At 42.0% G+C, this 22311-nt stretch overlaps 1 protein-coding gene across 6 annotated transcripts in view; it reads left to right on the top strand.

The window, feature by feature from the left end:
• CLEC16A (C-type lectin domain containing 16A) overlaps positions 1–13263 on the top strand; it is a 183005-nt gene extending 169742 nt beyond the window's left edge. For 5 of the 6 annotated variants that reach the window (XM_075285768.1, XM_075285766.1, XM_075285767.1 and 2 more), the window contains one exon: positions 6806–13263. In XM_075285768.1, the coding sequence (XP_075141869.1) occupies positions 6806–7188 (383 nt within the window). In that variant the 3' untranslated portion in view covers positions 7189–13263. The remainder of the gene's footprint in view (positions 1–6805) is intronic. The other variant, XM_075285769.1, reaches the window with a different exon arrangement.
• Positions 13264–22311: the final 9048 nt, after the last annotated feature.

The following is a 22311-nucleotide window of genomic DNA, read 5'->3' as shown; positions in this document are numbered from 1 at the left end:
GAGCAGTGCTCCCAAGGTTGAAGACCTGCCAACAGTGCACCAATTGCCTTCTTTGCATATCATTTCAGAGTAGTACATCTTCACCCTATTGTGTTTTGTAACATGGTGGTGGCAGTTGATTTGGTGGTAGACTACAGCAATTCTCAATTTTGTAAATTTTTATGTTTTTGCTTAAAAAAATAAAAAAGTCCAGTGAGTTGGCCCACTGAGGAGGAGTCAGATATATTTAATGCAGGCCTCCTTATCCTACTACCCAACTATTGCCTTCAGTGAAGTCCCTGTTCCTGATGGTTACATGATATCACCTATATGCATACATGATATCACACCAGGGCAAGGCTACTGATCCAAGTGTAAATCAGAATTGCGTTTTTTTTTGTTTTGTTGTTGTTTTTTGTTTTTTTGAAATAGTGAATTCATTGAGTTCATTATATTAATTGCCCAGTCCTAGCACAAACCTGACATGAGCCCTGGCCTATATCCAGGTGAATTTTGACTGCATTCTGTTTTATGAAATGTGAGTAGGCTTCTTCATCCTGGCCAGAAATTCATTTCTATCACAAGATTTTTATGTCTATGTTAAAAAATATTTTTTTAGATTATAAAAATATGAAACCGTAATACAAATAAAGCCTTTTCTTACATGGCTGCGCATAAAGATGTCTTTAATTTATCCATCTTGCTCTATTCTAGTACTGGGGAAATCTTCCCCCTTCATGTATATCTCTAGGCTTACATAACTGATATGGTGATGTGACAGTGCAGCACCCACAAAGAGGTAGATATAGTGGCTTGTTTTCACTGTAAATCTAAGAATAAGCCTTGGTACATAGTAAATGCTTTTTTTGCAGTATTATTTCATGCGTGTGATGAGATAACTAGACAGCTACTGTGCATTTCATCAGAACTAAGATCAAAAAGAGTTCAATGTCCATGGTTGCTCAGAATAAATAACCGGCCTTCTTAGGTACTAGCTTGTTTTTATTTTCTGAGTGTGTAGGTTCAGTTTCACTAAAGAGATTTTCCCATGAATATAAGATTAACTTTTAATTGTCTACAAATTTAAATAAGCATTTTTGCAAATTTACGAAATTTAACATTTAGAGATTTAACATTTTTGTAATGCTTTAAACATTTTCTCATGTCGGGGGGCGTTCACACTTGCGCCCAGTGTCCTCCCTGTGCCATTCCACTGGGTCTGTGTCCTCAGCCCCGAGAAAACCAGAGGAGGACGAAAACCCGGCGGCCTCTCTGTGGGGAAACTGATTTTTCGGCCGGACACAAAGTCATGTCATGACATGGAGGACCAAAAAAGTCTGTTTTCCCCCACGGAGAGGTCACAGTCGGACACCCGTGGTCACCTTTACAAACCCATTCAAATGATTGGGTTTTAAAGCTGATCACCAGGTTTCCGTCTCCTATGCAATTTCTCGGGGCTGAGGACGGAAACCCAGCGGACACTGGATGCACGTGTGAATGCTCCTTAGGGGTAACAGTTTTTGTCCATGATTTATATTCGTGTTTTAATTACTACATTGCAGCAAATTTCTGGTGTTTTGTAGACCCTGAACTTTCGGAGAGGAACATTGTATGGTCTGGCACTTATCAAAAACCCAGCTATTATTTCCATATTGGGACAGGTTATCAGGCTGGGGCTACTATATGGTTAAGAAGATAACCCGGCCACAAGAAGGAAATCATGGCTGAGTTTCTAACAAAGTGCCAAACTATAGAAAGTTCCTGCATCCATTATCAAATACATGCATCGGCCACCTCTCAAGACAAAAGACTGCCGCCACTAAGAGAATATCTTTAAAACTTTACAAAAACTTGAATTATTTATATTTGGTAAAATTTTAATTTTAATTGTCTACAGATTTAAATAGGGTTATTGTTTTGAGAAAAACTCTTTAACCCCTTCCCGACATTCGCCGTAATAGTACGGCGCTGCTGAGAAGGGCTTCCCGCAAACCGCCGTACTATTACTGTGGATGCATGGTGCGCACACAGAAACTGTGTGCGCACCATGCACAGCGGGTGTCAGCCGTAATACACGGCTGACAATGCCCCGTAACACCCGCGGTCGGAACCGGGTCCGATCGCGGGTGTTAACCCTTGAGATGCCGGTGATCAACATGACCACCGGCACCTCCAGGGTTACAGTGTCATATGGTGCCGATCGGCACCCCCCGCGCCGGTTTCGGGGGGTGCCGGTGTTCGTAGGGGGCAGCCCGGGGTCTGATCAGTGACCCCGGGTCTGCCCCTTCACTTACCCCGTCCTCGCTCCTGGCTGATCCTGCCGTAAATGAAGCTGTCAGCCCGTGCGTCTACACAGGCTGACAGCTTCCTATACAATGCAATACACGTGTAACACGTGTATTGCAGTGTATATGTATTGAAGCGGTGATCAGCCGATCACTGCTTCAATCCCAATTGGGGACAGAAAAAAAAAGTGAAAAAAAAGTAAAAATAAAAAAGTTTAAATAAGTTTAAAATAAATTATAAATAAATAAAGCCCCAAAAATCCCTTTTTCCCCATATAAAATATTTTATTATGTAAAATAAAGAAAAATAGAAAAAAACATTACATATTTGGTATCGCCGCGTCCGTAATAACCTGAACAATAAAATTAAAACATTATTTAACCCGAACGGCGAATGTCGTAAAAAAAAAAAACGTAGAAAACCGCACAAAATAATGATTATTCACCACCTTTCCCTTACAAAATGTTCAATAAAAAGTAATCAAATGGTCAGATGAAAACCAAAATGGTACCAATAAAAGAAGAGGTCTTCCCGCAAAAAATAAGCCCTCAACCAGCTCTGTCTAGCGAAAAATAAAAACGTTATGCCTTTCAGAAGATGGCGATGCAAAAACAATAGATTTTTTTCCCTGAATTGAATTTTATTCTGCACAAATAGCAACGCATTAAAAAATCATATAAATGAGGTATCGCCGTAACCGTACCGACCCGCAGAATAAAGGTAACATGTTACTTATGCTGTACGCTGCACGGGAAAAAAAAAATGCTAAAAAGCAATGCCAGAATTGATGTTTCCTTTTACATCCCACCCAGAAAGAGTTAATAAAATGTAGTCAATAAGTTACACGCCCCAAAATGGTGGCATTGAAAAGCACATCTAATACCGCAAACACCAAGCCCTCATATGGCCACATTGCCAGAAAATAAAAATAAAAATCTACCTTGTACAATGTGAAGACAAAAACCCCAAAAGTCGCCAAATCATTAGGACATAAGTGGCTGCGACTAGAAGGAAATGTGTAAGCGGTGCGAGCGTTTTCAGGGGACACCCCATATTTAGAGCTTATGAGAGATAATACACCAGCGCTGATCCCCCAGAATGCCCCTCTTCCCCGTCCGTGTCATAGGAGCTGGTGGGAAAATAGAATGGGATTTGGTGTACCCAATTTACTCTGCACAGCTTACACATTCACTTCGGGGTTACTAATGCTCACTACATCACTTGATAAATTCTTTGAGGGGGGCGGTTTTCACAATGGGGGGGGGAGGTCACTTTCTAGAGGTTTCCACTGTTTTGACTCCTCAAGGGCTTTGTAAATGCGACATGGTTCCTGAAACTGTTCACAGCCAGATCTGCCTTCTAAAAGCTCTTTGGCGCGCCTTCCCTCCTGCGTCTCGCTGTGCGTCCATATATTAGTTTACACCCACAAGTGGGGTACTATGGTAGTCGGGAGAACTTGCCTAACAGATTGTGGGGGGCGTTTTCTCCTTTAACCCCTTGTGAATGTGCAAATTCTAGGGCTAAACGAAAATATTAGTAAAATAAATTCAAATTTGAAAATTTCACCTCCATTTTGTATTAATTCCTGTTAAGCACTTATAGGGTTAAATTACTAGGTATATGTTGTTTTGGCTTATTTAAGGGGTGCAGTTTTGAAAATGGGGTGATTTATGGGGGGCTTTAATACAAGGGTCTTTCAAAACGCCTTCATAACTGGATTAGGCCCTTTAAAAAATGGGTTTTGGAAATTTCTTGAAAATTTTGAATATTGTTGTTTCACTTGTAAATCTTATAATGTCCGTAAAAATTAAAAGGGTGACTAAAGTTTGATGCCGACATAAAGCAGAGATCTGGGACATGAGATTTATGATATAATTTTGGCGGTCTGACTATCTGTATGTAATGCACATCATTTCAAACTTTATAAAATGCATATTTTTCAAAATTTCCACCAAATTTTCAATTTTTTCATAATTAAACACAAAACATATCAACCAAAATGTACCACTAACATGAAGTACAATGTGTTATGAAAAAACAATCTTAAAATCACTTTGGTAAGTTAAAGCGTTCCAAAGTTATTGCCACATAAAGTGACACATGTCAGTTTTGAAAAATCGAGCTTGGTCAGGAAGTCAAAAAGTGCCATCGACGGGAAGGGGTTGAGGGGCTACCAGTTTTTAATTTTGTTTTTGCCAGTAGACTACCATTATCCGGTTACACCTAAAGTTTCATTTTGACATGTTTGACCATTATATTTGCAGGACCCAATTGTGAATAACTTATCAATTCTGAAAGAAATATGTATATTGCTCAGCATGTTTTACTTTACAGTGGAGGCCCTTTACAGATCTATGTACCTGTATAGTTATAGAGCTGCATATCTCCAAACGTCTTAAATCCCAGACTCTTGCTAAGGCACATGCTGTTGAGTTAGGATATGAACTCTCTCCGTAGCTAGCTGTGTCGGGATGCCGATGCAGTGCACTGGCGTCCTGTCGCGACATCCTGCTCCTGATTAGGCCCGAAACTGTGTGCAGATAAGGCATGCTGGGGCCGCACGGTGGCTGAGTGGTCAGCACTGCAGCCTTGTAGCGCTGGAGTCCTGGTGTTCAAATCCCGCCAAGGGCATAAAACCATCTGCAGGGAGTTTGTATGCTCTCCCCGTGTTTGCATGGATTTCCATCCCATGTTCCAAAGAGATACTGATAGGGGCTCGCAATCTACATTAAAAAAAAAAAAAAAAAAAAAAAAGAAGATAAGGCATGCCGCTTCTTTTTTCTGAAAAAAATTTCTAGGGGGTATAAGAAAGGAGCAGCTCCCATTTGAAATAAATGGGAGCATTTTTTGCAGGCAGATTTTGAGGTGGATTCTGTGTCAAAATCCGCCTACAAAAAACTCAGTGTGAGCTAGCCCTAAGCTTGCACTAGGGGTGTCTATTGCATTCTGAAAAGAGATATCTAGACTAAGCTGTTGGAGCTAATAATGGACATGTTAAGAAAAAAAATCATCTTGGAATGGAGACACTAGATAGCTTACTGCTTTTTGCCATTGGTGAACAGAGATTATGCTTCAAGTGAACCTGTCACCATGAAAATACAGTGCAGTCTGCAGGCAGCATGTTATAGAGCAGGAGGAGCTGATAGGTAGCTTTGTGGGGGAGGATTCAGTATAACCTGTCATTTATCCATTTGGTCCTTAGAAGTCATTGAGTCTGGAGGGCGGCCCTACCAGTGATTGACAGCTGTCTCGGTGCACAATCACTGATAGGCCCGCCCACTGGAATGGAGGAACAGAGATTCCTGCTCTATGACAAGATGGATGCAGATCAGACAACATGTTTTACCTCCATTTCCTTTCAAAATAAATCTAACTTTGTTAATAAAGTAAGCCTTTTCTGGGGTAAGTTGGTAAAAACTAGACATGTCGAGGGTAAGAAGGCAATCACACTTGCACCCCTGTGCGCCCTGTTTCTGTCCTAAACCCAGAGAAACTGCATCGGGAACGGCTTCGCAGTGGTCAGTTTTAAATCGCATTCTTTTGAATGCGTTTTTAAAGCAAACCGCTGGTGTCCGTATGCAGCCTCTCCACGGGGAAACAGATTTTTTGGTCGGACACAAAGTCAAAAATGCAGGACTTTGTATCCAGCCAAAAAAAAAAAAAAACAGTTTCCCTGCAGAGAGGCTGCATACGGACACCAGAGGTTTGCTTTAAAAATGCATTCAAATGAAAGGGTTTTAAAACTGACGCCGGGAAGCCGTCTCCGATGCAGTTTCTCTGGGGAATATCACGACGCAAATGTGAACGCCCCCAAAAGTGTTTGTTTTTTTACTACACTTGTCTTTTAGGACAATACCTGTCTTTGATTCCCATAACAACCAAACACGGCTTTCTTTTATTACTGCTGCTATGGGCGATAGACGGTTTTTCTTTTAGACCCCTTCATAAATCCACCCTAATGTGTCTGTGTTTCTTTTGTGATCCATATTCTACATTGTGTACAATGTCAGTGTGCTTGGCATATTTCTCACAGAGAGCACACTTCTATTTTGTGGCCCCATACACCTGCCCACAGTTGTGTATGGGACCGGACAGGTCCTAAACTTGTGTATTTTGCCCAGACTCACTGAACTAAGTGCATGGGCCTGTGAAAGCACTTGTGACGTACAAATATCATCCAGGTACCATCCAATACCAATGACCAGATATCTCATAGAACTGCAGGAAACGCGAACAGAAAAGAGTATTTTAGCAATGCGTGGTGTACCAGAGACGCAAATTCACTTGATATATATATGAAAATGTATCGAGCGTAGATTTCAAAGTGTGAACCAAGCCTTATATGCCCTCCTTTTATTTCCTTTCTCCCTTGACCCTTCTTGTTTTTCTCCTGTCTGACTGTTTTGTAGGCTGTTAATGATTTATGTCTCCTGCCCTGTGTAGTATATGTGAAGCTTCATTATCTCTTGTACACGTCTATTTACTTAACATGACGCAGTATCTTGTCTCTATATTAATGATGGTAATTTTCCTTTTCCAGATGATTCTCCCACTCCAGACCAACCTCCAATGACCATGTACAGTCAGACGGAGTCCAGTGATGAGAATCCACAACCTGGCTCTAGAACTAGGAAGAGTTCTTTGCTAAAGGCAGATGGTGAAATAACCAACTTGGCCCCCAGCCTGACTCCAGCCCCCCAGCCAACCATCTCCTTAATATCTGATGATAATACCGATGCGCTCAGTGTGGAGTCTCTTACATTGGTCCCGCCTGTTGACCCGCAGAGTATTCACACATTCAGTTTTATTGTGGAGACTCCAGCAGAACTTGGAGATGACACCCAGGAAGGAGATGAAGCTGCTGAGCTCAACGTGACTGAAAAGGCTGATGTGAGTGCAGCAGAGGAAGAAGGCGGCCATTGAGAATGAAAATCATTTCACATCTATTTTTACGATGTAAACTGTAAAGCCATATTGTCAACAATGTTAAATTGGAAAGGGGTTTGAATCTGGTGTGAATCACCAATGGGTAAACCCTGGTACCATGCAAACATTGTCACCTCGGAGCGGTCTCTGAGCATTCAATACGCACATCCTTGGAAAAGAGCTACTGGCCTGCTACTGTATATGCTGCACACATCCGTCTCATGTTGCTTCTATGCTATGATATTTTAGCAACCAAGAGTAGGACATACAGGACTTAAGTTGCAAACACCAGTTCAGTGACCATTAATCCCTTCCGTCTTGCTACTGTCTGTCCCGTCTTCTAAATTAGAAATGAGCGTCTCTCTGTAAATTTGGTCTCGTCTTCTGGATGACATTTGAGTTATGTGAGAGCGAATACTTTGCACTGTTTGGCACTTTAGACCGTTCATTTACACTGCCTGTGCCGATATTATTTATGTCTGCTATTCTATTTCATTGACCGTCAGCTTTTTTTTTCTAAGACACCAGCACCAGCTTCTGTTCAATGGCAGATAGCTACTAGCATAAAGAGAATTAAGATCTCCATCTACATTCACTATCTTGTTCCTCTGACAGCTATTCCTCTCGCCTCCCCTGTACACAAGCATGCATGTGCTTTTCATGAGTACAGGACAGGAAACCATATTCATAAAATAGACCAAAGAGAATTGATGCCGATGACTTTTCTCTTGTGTTCGGGGACCGGGAGATTGTACTCTATTGGTTTCCAGGTGGTGGTCTAACTGCTGGCTATTTCCATATCTTGATGTGTATTTGCTTGCTTCAAAAACAGCCAAGTGCTCTCACAAAGTTTTCTTAAAGGCCTTGATGGGTTCACAAAAATCGGCAGAGAGAAAAGTCCTGTACGGAGGACCTTTCTCTCCACCAGTTTCAGTATTAAAATTCAACGGACGCCATTATAGACTATGATGTCCGAGGGTAACCGCTGTTTTAATGGACAGGCTCTCTGTCATTGACCTGAACAACGGAGAGCCCAGCACAAGTGTGAACCTAACCTTATACTACCAAACCTATTTTTCCTCTGGTGGATGGAGACACCATTTACTTTATTTGGACAGTGCTGTAGTTTGGCCATCCCTGGTGCTCAGGTGGGGTTTGGCTCCTGATCCTGAAGGTGCATTCACAGAGAATGCCCCTTATATCAGGACCAGTGGCGCTCTCATCAGTCACATCTCCACCGATCAGCAAATTATCCTATACGACAGAAGAGAAACATGTTTGGTGGCATTAGACCTTTAACGTCCATTGACTTCATTAGAGAGCTACTGCACATTTTACACCACTATGAATGCGAAATAAATACTCATGTTCTCTAGACCAGGGATCACCAACCTGTGGCTCTCCATCTGGCCATCAGTGCATGCTGGGAGTTGTAGTCTTATTACCGCTGTGGTCACTACTCTCAGCCTCCACACTAAGATATCTGATTGCCTCATTGTAATCGCTGTCACTGCTTCTATATAACTGTTGGAATTCAGTATACACATTATTCACATTGGAGGCAAATCTAATGAAGGTTTCTTCATTTTTATGTCCCCCATTGTCTGTAATATGTGGGTGTCTGCATTCATTGCTTGTTCTAGCTCCTGCTTCTTGGTTTCTAGTGTAATATAGACACAAGCCTGAATGTACTTAAGGGCACTGATTTCTTTTTTCACTTGTCTCTGGCTTATAGTCAGATCTTTAGTCAAATACGCTGTACATATAATAAGTCAGGTACACTGTATATAGATTTCAGAGGGCTTCTCATTTGTCACTATTTTAAGACAATATCAGTATTATAAGTGTAAAGTCATAGTATGAAGATAACGGACTGCTGGACGTATGGACGGCTGCGGTGAAGCTAGCGGATAACCTTAGTGCTTTTTAGTTTTTTACAGTTCGCATTGATATGTTCCTAAGGAAAGTCACACTCTGGACCTGCCATGTCTTCTCCGATTCCCAGGACGCCTCTCATTTATTTTATTCTTACAGATTACCTGAGCTCCTACAGTACAGCCTGTGATGTGTCACCTGTGGGCTTATATGTATATTTTGTGTATTTCAATTTGTTTTTTACCATTTAATAACTCATCTTTCCCAGTGTGGCACTTCCATCCCTATTGGTCTAAGAATACCCTTAAAAGAACTGGCCGTGTATCACAGTGCCAGGATTGTGATAGGCAAGAAATGGTCATTTATAGTGGCATGAAGTGCCCTACATAATATATTGGTGGCCCTATAACCAAAATCAAACTAGAACCCCCTTTATGCTTTCATGTTACCCCAGACAGTTGTTGGTTGGCCTTTTTTCATGCATTTCTCCCTCCCCCTTACTCTAGTTGGCTTCCTCTATTGGTAGTAGTGTATTGGTATAGGACAACCAAACCTAGGCCTGCTCTCTCCAACGGACCATGGCAGCCTTACACAGTGCTAAGATCAAAGGAAAAACTAAGCATCCAAAAAAGTGGCATTGTGTTTGACAAGATGATGGAACATTATTAGAACCAGCACTTGGCCCCGAGACGCTCTGCATCCTCCCTCTTCCCCCATGTTCACAACTAGTTACCTGTATGATGGGGGCTAGAAGACTAGATCATTAAAATAGTAACAACCAGCCCCCATTATACTGGTAACCTAGGAACACAGGAGAAGAGGAAGGAATCAGAGCAATTCTGGGGTCAGGTGTTCTTTCTGATCCCAGGTTATGTGATCAGAACCAAACAGTCCAAAAGCCTTCCTTTCCTAAATCCCCCAGAGGCAGTTAGTACATACAGACTACATGGAGAATCCCTTTAAGATACCACAGAGTTCAGCTTTATTCCTGGATGTTTTCATCCAGATTACTACAGGAAACAGTGAATGTAGTTTCCATAGATCAGGATGAAGGCAGCTTTTTAGGTTGTGATCAATTAATAATAGGTAAATGGAAAATAAATTCTAATTATTTCTTGATTTTATTGAGAGTTTCTGTACTTTGTACATGTGATTTTGTTTAATGAGAGAAAAAAACTAATAAGTCTTGTGACTGGAGTCTACTGGGAATTACATTACAAACCATTACACTAATTACTTGACTCCAGATTTGGGAGCAGTGCCAGACTTGTCCCTCATGCAAGATCCCATCGTACAATGGTGTCCTCCATCCTATAGTATCACATTAGAGGGTACACATGGCCCTATCCCACCATCTAACATGACCATACAGCCCTTCACCATTATCATATATTATGCAGACATACCTTTCTTTATGCAATAGTGTCCTCCATCTTAGCACATCACATCAAACAGTGTACACCGCCCCACCCCATCGTTATCCAACATGATCATTGACCATTATCATATATTAATATCATACAGACGTGTTTTTCCTCATGCAAGATCCCATTGTACAATGGTGTCCTCCATCCTATAGTATCACATTAGATAGCACACATAGCCCTGACCCATCATCATCCAGTATGATCATACAGCCCTTCACCCTTATCATACACTTACTTCATAATTACCATACTTTCCTTAAGCAGATTTCCATCATGCTACATTAACATCCCATAATGGAGCCCTGCACCGTCATCATGTAGGATTCCATAACACATTTCTTACCATTATCTTGTTTTATCTCATAATACAGTCCTGCAATTCCATCTTGCTTTAGATCATGATCATACATATAATTGCAAATATGGTAATAACTGGCAAAAACGAGAGTCCATTTCCCGATTCTTCCATTGGAAACCCTTTAGAAACCAGTGACCTCAATTTTTTTTCTTTTTACCCAATTTTGCATTCTTTTGCATCACGTTACAGATCCATTAGACAGGATACAAACTTTTCCTTTTTTAACTAATCAAGGGAAAGAAAATCAGAAAATGGAGTAAAGTAAAATAAAAGAATTGGTTAAAGAAGACCCTGCAAAGCTGTAGTGTCCATGTGGACCAATACAAAGATGAATTCTACAATATCCGCCATATATAAAGCATCTCCTCGATCAGATCTAATAGGAAGCCTATTCCCTAGGAAGTGGTTTACTTTATAATCTTTAATACTAAGAGATGTAAAAAAGTATTAAAAAGGTCTCTCACTAATAATACCATTGTCACATTGAAGTGAGTGGTGTTTTTGGTTGGACAGGTTGTGTAATGGACGTACTACCTAATAACTCTGCAGCACCTCCCAAGGTACCAAACACGCTAAGACTGCTTAGGTTTTCTAAAAGCAGAATTGGAATTGCACTAAATAAAGAGGATGGATGGAGTCTTTACAGGACACTCATACTTCATCCACGGGCTTACAAATAGGGTTCCAGGGGGGAGCAGTTACATGCAAATACTGGCGCTGGAAGGGGTCCTATGTCAATTGAATGTTTTATGCTACTTAAATAACTAATATGATCATATGATTTTCTGTGTTTTTTAAAATACTGTCAAGTCTGGGAACTTGGAGGACCTTTCACCAACTCCATTTCTTTTCATCCTTTAATGGTCTCCACTCTATTGATACTTGCAGCAATGGAATAATATGTTAGTTCTGTACCCAATATGTTAATTAGGTTTTGTACTCGGGTGGGCAGTCCTGGATTGGAAAAAGCTTTCTCAACACCGCCCATCTGACAGCAATCAGTATATTAGTGGCTAAAACTAACTGCACTAGTTACTCAGGAATTGTGGGGGATATAAAATTCCAAGTGTACCAGCATCAGTGGGGCATTTATGATTGATAACCTATCCTTACGATAAGTCATCAACTTAAGATCAGCTGGGGTCCAACACGTGGGCCACCCAGTGATCAGCTGTCTGAATTGAGCAGTCCTCCTTAAGTGCCACCTCAGGCTGTGTGACATCATTTTCAATCATCACATGGCCTGTCAGGAACTGAAGAAGCAGCACTCACATGATTGCTGTAGTCTGTTCAAACAGCTGATCAGTGGGGGTCAGGGGTGTCTGACCCTTACAGCCTGATAACTTTTCCTTAGGATAGGTCATCCATCTAAGATTGTAAGTCTTGAAACCTTTTAAAGGCTAAGGACACCTTTGCACTACTTTGTTTAAATTGTCAATTTATTTCCTAAATTAAAAATTGAGCAACTTTTTAAATCATCTTCATTAGAAAATGACCAATCTTTTAGCTGCCGCAGACTCTGTGTAACTCCTTCACATAGCTGGTTGTCCTGCAACTTCTGAAATACCCGTACCCTGGCTTTTGTCACCGCTTCTCTCAGTATTAGTCTCATCAGGAAGGGTAGGAGGATGTACATGGCAAATCACAAATGTTTAGATGAATGTATGTAAGACTTCATAGTAGAATAGTGCACAGATTGCAGATAGAAATAAAGTACACACAAGGAAGTTTGTAGGGGTAGATGGAAACATCACACCGGCTGTGTTCAAGTGTAAAGGGAAAGGAGTATTACATACTTCTCAACAATGTTGCTAGCACAAGAGAGTCCCTTATGGACTGTGGAAGGAAAACTCTGTCTGGCCATGGAGCAATGCTGATAGAGATAGTGAATGGGACAGCATCCTGGACACACAAATCTCATATCCAGCATATACTACTGGCGGGACATACCCACATGAGAAAAATCTGAAATTGGGAACTGGCCAATTGCATATCATGGGGTCTGGAAATGAAGTGGAGTTTGGTTGAATAGAGGTGAGCTATGTTTCTATACTTGGCCTATAGACAAGTGTGATTCTGATTCTGGAGAAATAACAAAACAAACAAATTTTTTCCTGTTCTTATACATGACCAATGTATTTGGTTTTGTACTTGGTGTCATGGTTTGCAGTGTATTATGTTTTTAAGTCTATAAAATATTCATTTTAGACTTCCATCTTTTGCAATAAGGTATATCCATTAGAGAGAATACCAGTATGTTTCCCAGACTCTGTTCATTTGTTTGTGTGCATAGTGGCTTTGTACTGAAAATTCACGAAAAGTGTGTTCCCTTGACTTTGTCTCATGTTTCACCATCAGAAATGTAAATCCAGTTCATGAAACATTCAGCGATTCTGTATTTAATAAAGGAGATTGAATATATAGTACATCTCTCATTGCGTATTCTATGATAAGTATGTATTAATGCTGCAAATTCAACAAATGACCATTGGCTTGCTTGTTCAAAAGCTATTTCAACCAAAATCATCACCTTCACAATTCTTGCATTCCAAGAACTTGTAAATTTTTGGATAGTTTCTGCTTGTAATTCTTGTCTAGATGTCAGAATAGATCCCAGAGTTGCTGTTTTAAGGTGAACTGTCTCCCACCCTCAGAGATGTTGTGCTTGAGAATATGCCAAAGGTTCTCAATCAGGTTGAGGTCAGGGGAGGACAGTGGCCACAACATGAGCTTCTCTCAGTTTATGCCCATCGCAGCCAAGAACTCGGACGTATTCTTTGTTGCATGAAGATGATTTTGCTATGGAAGCAATGATTCATTTTGTACCATGGAAGAAAGTGGTCAGTCAGCAACTCTGTATACGTTGAAGAAATCATTTTCACACCTTTAGGGATTAGAGATGAGCGAATAGTATTTGATCAAATACTACTATTCGATTGAATACTCGTATCGGTTGAATACCACGCAGGAAAATTCCATTGAATTCAATTCAAAAAATTCCTCGTGCTCCTCGTCCTGCTACTTCCAATGTGTCGAATGTTATTAGGGATCCTAAAGGGGGCCTACCAGCTTTCTCCCCGTGATTCTGGTTCAAAACATGAGGCACCAGCAACTTCAAATACCTGTTTGCTGCTTGGTAATTGTATTTAAGCAGCTACTCTTTTAATACGTTGAATGGCAGAAACCTTCCTCATCATGCCTTTATCTGCACGAACCCCTCTGTGTTCTGAATCAGCTACAAATCTCTTCACAGTAATAATCAAGCTTCAGTTATTGTGAAATATCTAATGTTTCCATTCCTTGTACAAGGCATTGCATTATTTGACATATTTCAGCAGAAATAATTTTTCTATTGCTTGAAACCTGAGGCCTGCTTGATAACCTGGAACGTCTTTTCTAGGCCAAGGCCACACGTTGCAAAAACAGTGTTTTGGCCACATTTAAAATGCTACAGCAAAAAAATCTGTGCTCTACATTACCTGCAAAGTAGATGGGATTCTGTCTAATCCTATCTACACATTGCAGAAAAAAAAAATCTGCAGAGGACCGCTGTGTTCTCAAAAACACTTGCATTATTTGAAAATTGCAGCATATCCTATATACCTACGGAAACGCTGGCATTTTCTATATAAGTATAATAGGGGAAGAAAATCTGCAGGGGAAAACTCTGTGGACTTTCTATGATAAACACTGTGGGGAAAAAAATGATACATTTCCACTGTGGTCTTTTCCCGCAGCGTTTTTTTGCTGCAGCCCGCTATATGGGGGCCTTAAGCCAGGGCCTAACGTGGCTTAAATGCCACGGTAGAAGCTCTGTAGCAAAAAACAATTTGTATTTCATTCCTAGCAATTCTCATCCATTCATTTCAGAAAAATACTCAGTGGAAATTCTATGATTTCCAAAACCTTTGCGTTTTTTAGAAATCGAGGAATGTCAATTATGCCTACGGAAATCATGGCAATTTCCCTTGTAGATATAATAAAAGCAGAAAGTTTGCAGAGGACTTTCTGTTAAAATCACTGCGGGAAAAATCACAGTGAGTTTCCACTGTGATTTTTCCCACATCGCTTTATGATATGTGGGACCTTGGCCTAAGCCTGAGTCCTCAAATTGCAGAAACGCATCTTTTTTTTGTTGCAGATTTTGCTGCAGTTTTTTGAGCCAAAGTCAAGAATGGCTACAAAAGAAATGTGAAATGTATAGGAAGCTTCTTATACTTCTGCCTTCTGCTCAATCCACTCCTGGCTTTGCCTCAAAACCCGCAACAACAAATACTACATTTCCGCAACATGAGGCTTTAGCGTAAAGTAGGTTTCCTTTGATTGGACTCATCTGGCAATCTAATTATCATAGGTGTTTGAGACTGAACTCAATGATCCAAAAAACCCTGAGACACAAAACCAGCCACGAGTGTACTTGAAAAACGAAAATGTAAATCTTTATGACACAAATCTGATTTGCATAATAATTCTGAATACAGAGTAGTTAGAAGGGATGACTTTGTATAAGCTTGTAGTAAATTGACAGGTAATGTGAATTTGCCTGACGTGCTTGGTATAGGAAGGTGCCAGACCAGCAGATATCATACTTTCCTAAGAAGTGTGCCGTAAATATCTACGCTAGTTTCCTGATTCTATCTAGGCCATACATATATGATAATCATCATCCAAACCCACCGGCTTCTGTGGCACTCAGTGACCATCTGATTGTTGGTCGCCACACAGAGTAATGTAGGAGTAGCCGACTAATCTCAGTACCTGTGGCTTTCCAGTTATCACTGTTATGGCAGTGCTTGACTCACACAGGCATGGACATGTCGCTGCCTCCTACGTGTCTGAACACTCATCTCTTCTTACTGGGTTGTGATAACATACAGTTTGTTGTATTCCCTCCTACTTTAACACTGAATGAATAATACAAACCAGTTAAGCCCACTATGCACAGTTTCTATATCCAATACACTATACATCTACAGTACTTAGAAGTAACAAACTATGGACACTTCTTAAAGGGGTTTTCCATGAATAATATGGCAGTCAGATATAAAATAGAAATAACAAGAGACATATAGGTATATGCCAGGTATATTTATATACAAGAAAAACAAAGCTTCATTTATTGGATAAAGAAATCACTGAGCACAGGAATTTGGATCTTATATAGTATTATATAGTAGTATTTGGATCTTATATAGTATTACCAAGTGAATGTTTAAGGTACTTAAAGGGGTTTCCCCATTTCAGTGTTTCAGCAGTCTGAATGGGTCTAAGAAGTCTCACAGCACTTACCTTACAAAGATCAGATAATATACAGATGCTTCTATAGAACAGACTCAGTGTTATCTGTGTCTTTACATAGATAGATAACAGACTCTGCTTTATCGGCAAACTGCAATTAGCTGAACGATTGCCTTACCAGAAAGAGCAGTGACAGAGTGACATCACTTGTCCTATAGCTCCGTGGTTATAGCAACACTGTGTAAACAATGGGAGGAATAAGTTCACATAGCAGTCAAACAAAACAGCATTTCTAAAGCAATATATTTAGGAAAAGTCTTCAATTTACATAAGCTACCAGTATAGATAGGATCCTTGAGATGGGACACAACCTTTAAGCATTATAGTCCTTGAGCAGAAGGTTAGGAAACTGGTTTATTATGGTTCTAGTTTATTGATATGTAAATCTGGCAGAGGTAACTGTACAATAGCAAATAGCTGAGAAAAGTGTCCATAATATGGGATCTCTAGGAACACTGACTTGCAAATACATGTAGCTGAAAAGATCCCTAACGCAGGAAAAGAGCAAGCTATGAGCACACTTAGTAAATGTGCTTACTTTCCGTGAATAATCTCCCATTTGTAATCACACAAGTAGCCAGAAGTACATACAAGACTATTCTTACATTGTAAACTGTGAGAAGTGCAAAATGTTTAATCCAGAGCACAAAGAAAGCATCTTGCAGATGTGTTTAGAGGCTTTGCAGAAAACATTTCCTCCTCTCTGTATTTACTGTGCGGAAAGACCAGTCTGTTCCCCCTCTATTCACTGTGAAAACATTTTACTTTTTAATGGTATCTATGAATGGGACTTCCCTATTGACAGGGAGTGAACTGCAAATTAGAAAGAAGAGAGATACCTAGTAGCAGGAACTTTAGAGATGTTTTTACAAGCAGAAAGCAACAACATTTCTAATTAAATGACATTACATTTTGGTTCAGAATCACATGCTCTTACCACTTTCCCGACATCTGCCATGATAGTATTTAAATAAGGTGGCCGCACAGGATTATACAATGGAGAACTGGTAGCAATGCCCACAGTCAGTGCCTGCATCCACCCCATTCAGAAATTTTTTCCAGCTTCCCAGTACATTGTATTAAATGGTACCATAATGAAGTACAATTTGTTCCACCAACAATAAGCCCTCATACAGCTCTGTAAATGGAAAAAAATTGGAAGGTGGGGAGTGAAAAATGCCTGTGGTAGAAAGGGGTTAAATGAGACTAGGTTATCTGAAAAGTTAGTGACTATTTCAATGAATATACAGTTCACATTTTATACAACCATCGTATCACCCCTCCCATGTACAGCAACACATAGGATGAACATACTGTACAAAATGTAATCATAATTGCAAAAATAACCTTTGAGAATTCTTAGGTTATGACTGATATGATCATAACTATAAGCTGCTGAAGTCATGTCTTCAGTTCCATGGAATAGATGTGATCTTGGGTGGTTTCCATATAGCTGCAGAGTCTTTCAACATGTCCCATATTGGTAGCTGTCTGCAATGCATGGGTATGGTGTAAATATATATATAAATATTTTTTGCCAGCGGGTGGTATTTAAATATAGTTGACACTTGAGTTCTATTTTCGAAGTGATTTGGCAGGTTTAGCTAAGCCTGGCTACTTTCATTTATAAACCGTGCCAAAGTGCTCACGGGTTGTGTGGTATTGTAGTGTAGCACCGTTCACACTAATGGGCCTGAGTCACAGCAGGAACAAAGTACATCTAGTCTACACTTATATTATTACCATTTTATCTAAGGATAGACAAGTGTTTATCTCAGGCATATATATCAATTCAGAGGAATATATGAGAACCAACTTACTCTGTAACATACTATAACTTCTATGCATGTATGTATGTATGTATGTATGTTCGATCATTCAATGATGCCCCATAGATATCTGTGACCATTCACCCACCAGCTACCATTAATCTCCGGTCAACTCTTTTATGTCTCGTAATATCTTCTTACTGATGGTCTTAAAGTTTTGCATAGTCTACACTCAGTGGATGAGCCCTGGTGTAGGTAGCGGGCCAGATCAGTTTCCTACATTTCTGCTCACCAGCGCTCTCATACAGTATGTGCTCTACAGATCTGAAGTCAGATGAAATTGCTATTATTTTGACTTCTCCTTTACATCTGCCACAGTTTATACATGAATATTGCTTGGTTATCTCTTATCGCGTTCCTAGGAAGTAGGAACCACTGTCATCATTGATAGTTCCTATCTACATGTGATATTTCAGCGTCTTACATTTCTGAGGAATACAGAAGAAACCATGATATTATTCATCATAACCTGGGGATGTTTTGTCATAGCGACCCTGATGCTTCTGCAAAAGTAAATGAGTAATATGAGGCAAGATGTCAGCAAATTCAGCCAGGGTGATGTATGTCAGCAGAAGTAGGTTGCTGCACCACATATTATAACTCGGCGGCAGGAATTGATAAAAAGTCCATTTTCCAATCCCAGACATCCCCTCTAAACATTCTACTGGATTGAGAACTTGAGGGGTCTATGTACTGTAAATAATTTCTTTCATTTCTTGTGGTTGTCAGGGCATGATGGGAGTGGTAGTTTCCCCATAGATGAACTATAGGTCACATAATACAAGTCTAACTGCTATAAGCAGTAACTCCGAACCACCCAATCATACTGGTTTCCAGAATCCTACCTTCAGAGACGTATGGCAGCAGCTATTGCTTGTACTGAAAGGTATTCTATCATTAGAATCTCATATTCCACTAACACCACGTATGAATAGCCTTTAGAAAGACTATTCTTCTCCTACCTTTAGAATTCTTCTCGCGACGCTGTTCGGTAGCTATCCCGTTTTTCTGTTATGCTAATGAGTTTTCTCGCAGCGCTGGGGGTGTCCCCTGTGCTGCTTGACAACTCTCCAGTGCCGTCTCCATCTTCTATTGGCACACCTTTCTGCCATGTCCTCTGCGATGTCACATGCAGTATGCTCGTGTAAGTGGCCACAAGAAAATGGCTGTACAGACATGCACAGTCGGCTCTGCCCGAAGCCCAATGGCAGAGCCGACTGTGCATACCTGGGATTTAGAGCCCAAAGACACCAGTGCCGGAAGAAGACATTGCAGAGGACGCAGTGGAGAAAGGCGTGCCAGTAGATGGAGGCAGCGCTGGAGAATTTTCAAGCAGCACAGGTGATGCCCCCAGTGATACGAGAAAACTCATTAGTAGAGATGAGCGAACAGTGTTCTATCGAACACATGTTCGATCGGATATCAGGGTGTTCGCCATGTTCGAATCGAATCGAACACCACGTGGTAAAGTGCGCCAAAATTCGATTCCCCTCCCACCTTCCCTGGCGCCTTTTTTGCACCAATAACAGCGCAGGGGAGGTGGGACAGGAACTACGACACTGGGGGCATTGAAAAAAATTGGAAAAAGTCATTGGCTGCCGAAATCAGGTGACCTCCATTTTAGACGAATAGTGGATTTCAAATCCGGGTCATATGAGAATGTGAACTTTGTGACTATGAGACAGGGATAGCTGTACAGGCAGGGATAGCTAGGGATAACTTTATTTAGGGGGGAATGTTATTAAAAATAACTTTTTGGGGCTCTATCGGGTGTGTAATTGTGATTTTTGTGAGATAAACTTTTTCCCATAGGGATGCATTGGCCAGCGCTGATTGGCCGAATTCCGTACTCTGGCCAATCAGTGCTGGCCAATGCATTCTATTAGCTTGATGAAGCAGAGTGTGCACAAGGGTTCAAGCGCACCCTCGGCTCTGATGTAGCAGAGCCGAGGCTGCACAAGGGTTCAAGCGCACCCTCGGCTCTGATGTAGGAGAGCCGAGGGTGCACTTGAACCCTTGTGCACCCTCAGCTCTGCTACATCAGAGCCGAGGGTGCGCTTGAACCCTTGTGCACACTCTGCTTCATCAAGCTAATAGAATGCATTGGCCAGCGCTGATTGGCCAATGTATTCTATTAGCCTGATGAAGTAGAGCTGAATGTGTGTGCTAAGCACACACATTCAGCTCTACTTCATCGGGCTAATAGAATGCATTGGCCAGCGCTGATTGGCCAGAGTACGGAACTCGACCAATCAGCGCTGGCTCTGCTGGAGGAGGCGGAGTCTAAGATCGCTCCACACCAGTCTCCATTCAGGTCCGACCTTAGACTCCGCCTCCTCCGGCAGAGCCAGCGCTGATTGGCCGAAGGCTGGCCAATGCATTCCTATGCGAATGCAGAGACTTAGCAGTGCTGAGTCAGTTTTGCTCAACTACACATCTGATGCACACTCGGCACTGCTACATCAGATGTAGCAATCTGATGTAGCAGAGCCGAGGGTGCACTAGAACCCCTGTGCAAACTCAGTTCACGCTAATAGAATGCATTGGCCAGCGCTGATTGGCCAATGCATTCTATTAGCCCGATGAAGTAGAGCTGAATGTGTGTGCTAAGCACACACATTCAGCACTGCTTCATCACGCCAATACAATGCATTAGCCAGTGCTGATTGGCCAGAGTACGGAATTCGGCCAATCAGCGCTGGCTCTGCTGGAGGAGGCGGAGTCTAAGGTCGGACCTGAATGGAGACTGGTGTGGAGCGATCTTAGACTCCGCCTCCTCCAGCAGAGCCAGCGCTGATTGGTCGAGTTCCGTACTCTGGCCAATCAGCGCTGGCCAATGCATTCTATTAGCCCGATGAAGTAGAGCTGAATGTGTGTGCTTAGCACACACATTCAGCTCTACTTCATCAGGCTAATAGAATACATTGGCCAATCAGCGCTGGCCAATGCATTCTATTAGCTTGATGAAGCAGAGTGTGCACAAGGGTTCAAGCGCACCCTCGGCTCTGATGTAGCAGAGCCGAGGCTGCACAAGGGTTCAAGTGCACCCTCGGCTCTCCTACATCAGAGCCGAGGGTGCGCTTGAACCCTTGTGCAGCCTCGGCTCTGCTACATCAGAGCCGAGGGTGCGCTTGAACCCTTGTGCACACTCTGCTTCATCAAGCTAATAGAATGCATTGGCCAGCACTGATTGGCCAGAGTACGGAATTCGGCCAATCAGCGCTGGCCAATGCATTCTATTAGCCCGATGAAGTAGAGCTGAATGTGTGTGCTAAGCACACACATTCAGCACTGCTTCATCACGCCAATACAATGCATTAGCCAGTGCTGATTGGCCAGAGTACGGAATTCGGCCAATCAGCGCTGGCTCTGCTGGAGGAGGCGGAGTCTAAGATCGCTCCACACCAGTCTCCATTCAGGTCCGACCTTAGACTCCGCCTCCTCCAGCAGAGCCAGCGCTGATTGGCCGAATTCCGTACTCTGGCCAATCAGCACTGGCTAATGCATTGTATTGGCTTGATGAAGCAGTGCTGAATGTGTGTGCTTAGCACACACATTCAGCTCTACTTCATCGGGCTAATAGAATGCATTGGCCAATCAGCGCTGGCCAATGCATTCTATTAGCGTGAACTGAGTTTGCACAGGGGTTCTAGTGCACCCTCGGCTCTGCTACATCAGATTGCTACATCTGATGTAGCAGTGCCGAGTGTGCATCAGATGTGTAGTTGAGCAAAACTGACTCAGCACTGCTAAGTCTGCATTCGCATAGGAATGCATTGGCCAGCCTTCGGCCAATCAGCGCTGGCTCTGCCGGAGGAGGCGGAGTCTAAGGTCGGACCTGAATGGAGACTGGTGTGGAGCGATCTTAGACTCCGCCTCCTCCAGCAGAGCCAGCGCTGATTGGCCGAATTCCGTACTCTGGCCAATCAGCACTGGCTAATGCATTGTATTGGCTTGATGAAGCAGTGCTGAATGTGTGTGCTTAGCACACACATTCAGCTCTACTTCATCGGGCTAATAGAATGCATTGGCCAATCAGCGCTGGCCAATGCATTCTATTAGCGTGAACTGAGTTTGCACAGGGGTTCTAGTGCACCCTCGGCTCTGCTACATCAGATTGCTACATCTGATGTAGCAGTGCCGAGTGTGCATCAGATGTGTAGTTGAGCAAAACTGACTCAGCACTGCTAAGTCTGCATTCGCATAGGAATGCATTGGCCAGCCTTCGGCCAATCAGCGCTGGCTCTGCCGGAGGAGGCGGAGTCTAAGGTCGGACCTGAATGGAGACTGGTGTGGAGCGACCTTAGACTCCGCCTCCTCCAGCAGAGCCAGC

The sequence above is a fragment of the Leptodactylus fuscus genome, chromosome 8 (assembly GCF_031893055.1).
Source record: "Leptodactylus fuscus isolate aLepFus1 chromosome 8, aLepFus1.hap2, whole genome shotgun sequence".
Taxonomy (NCBI): domain Eukaryota; kingdom Metazoa; phylum Chordata; class Amphibia; order Anura; family Leptodactylidae; genus Leptodactylus; species Leptodactylus fuscus.
The sequence above is the reverse complement of the archived record's forward strand: the minus strand, read 5'-3'. Positions and strand labels throughout refer to the sequence as shown.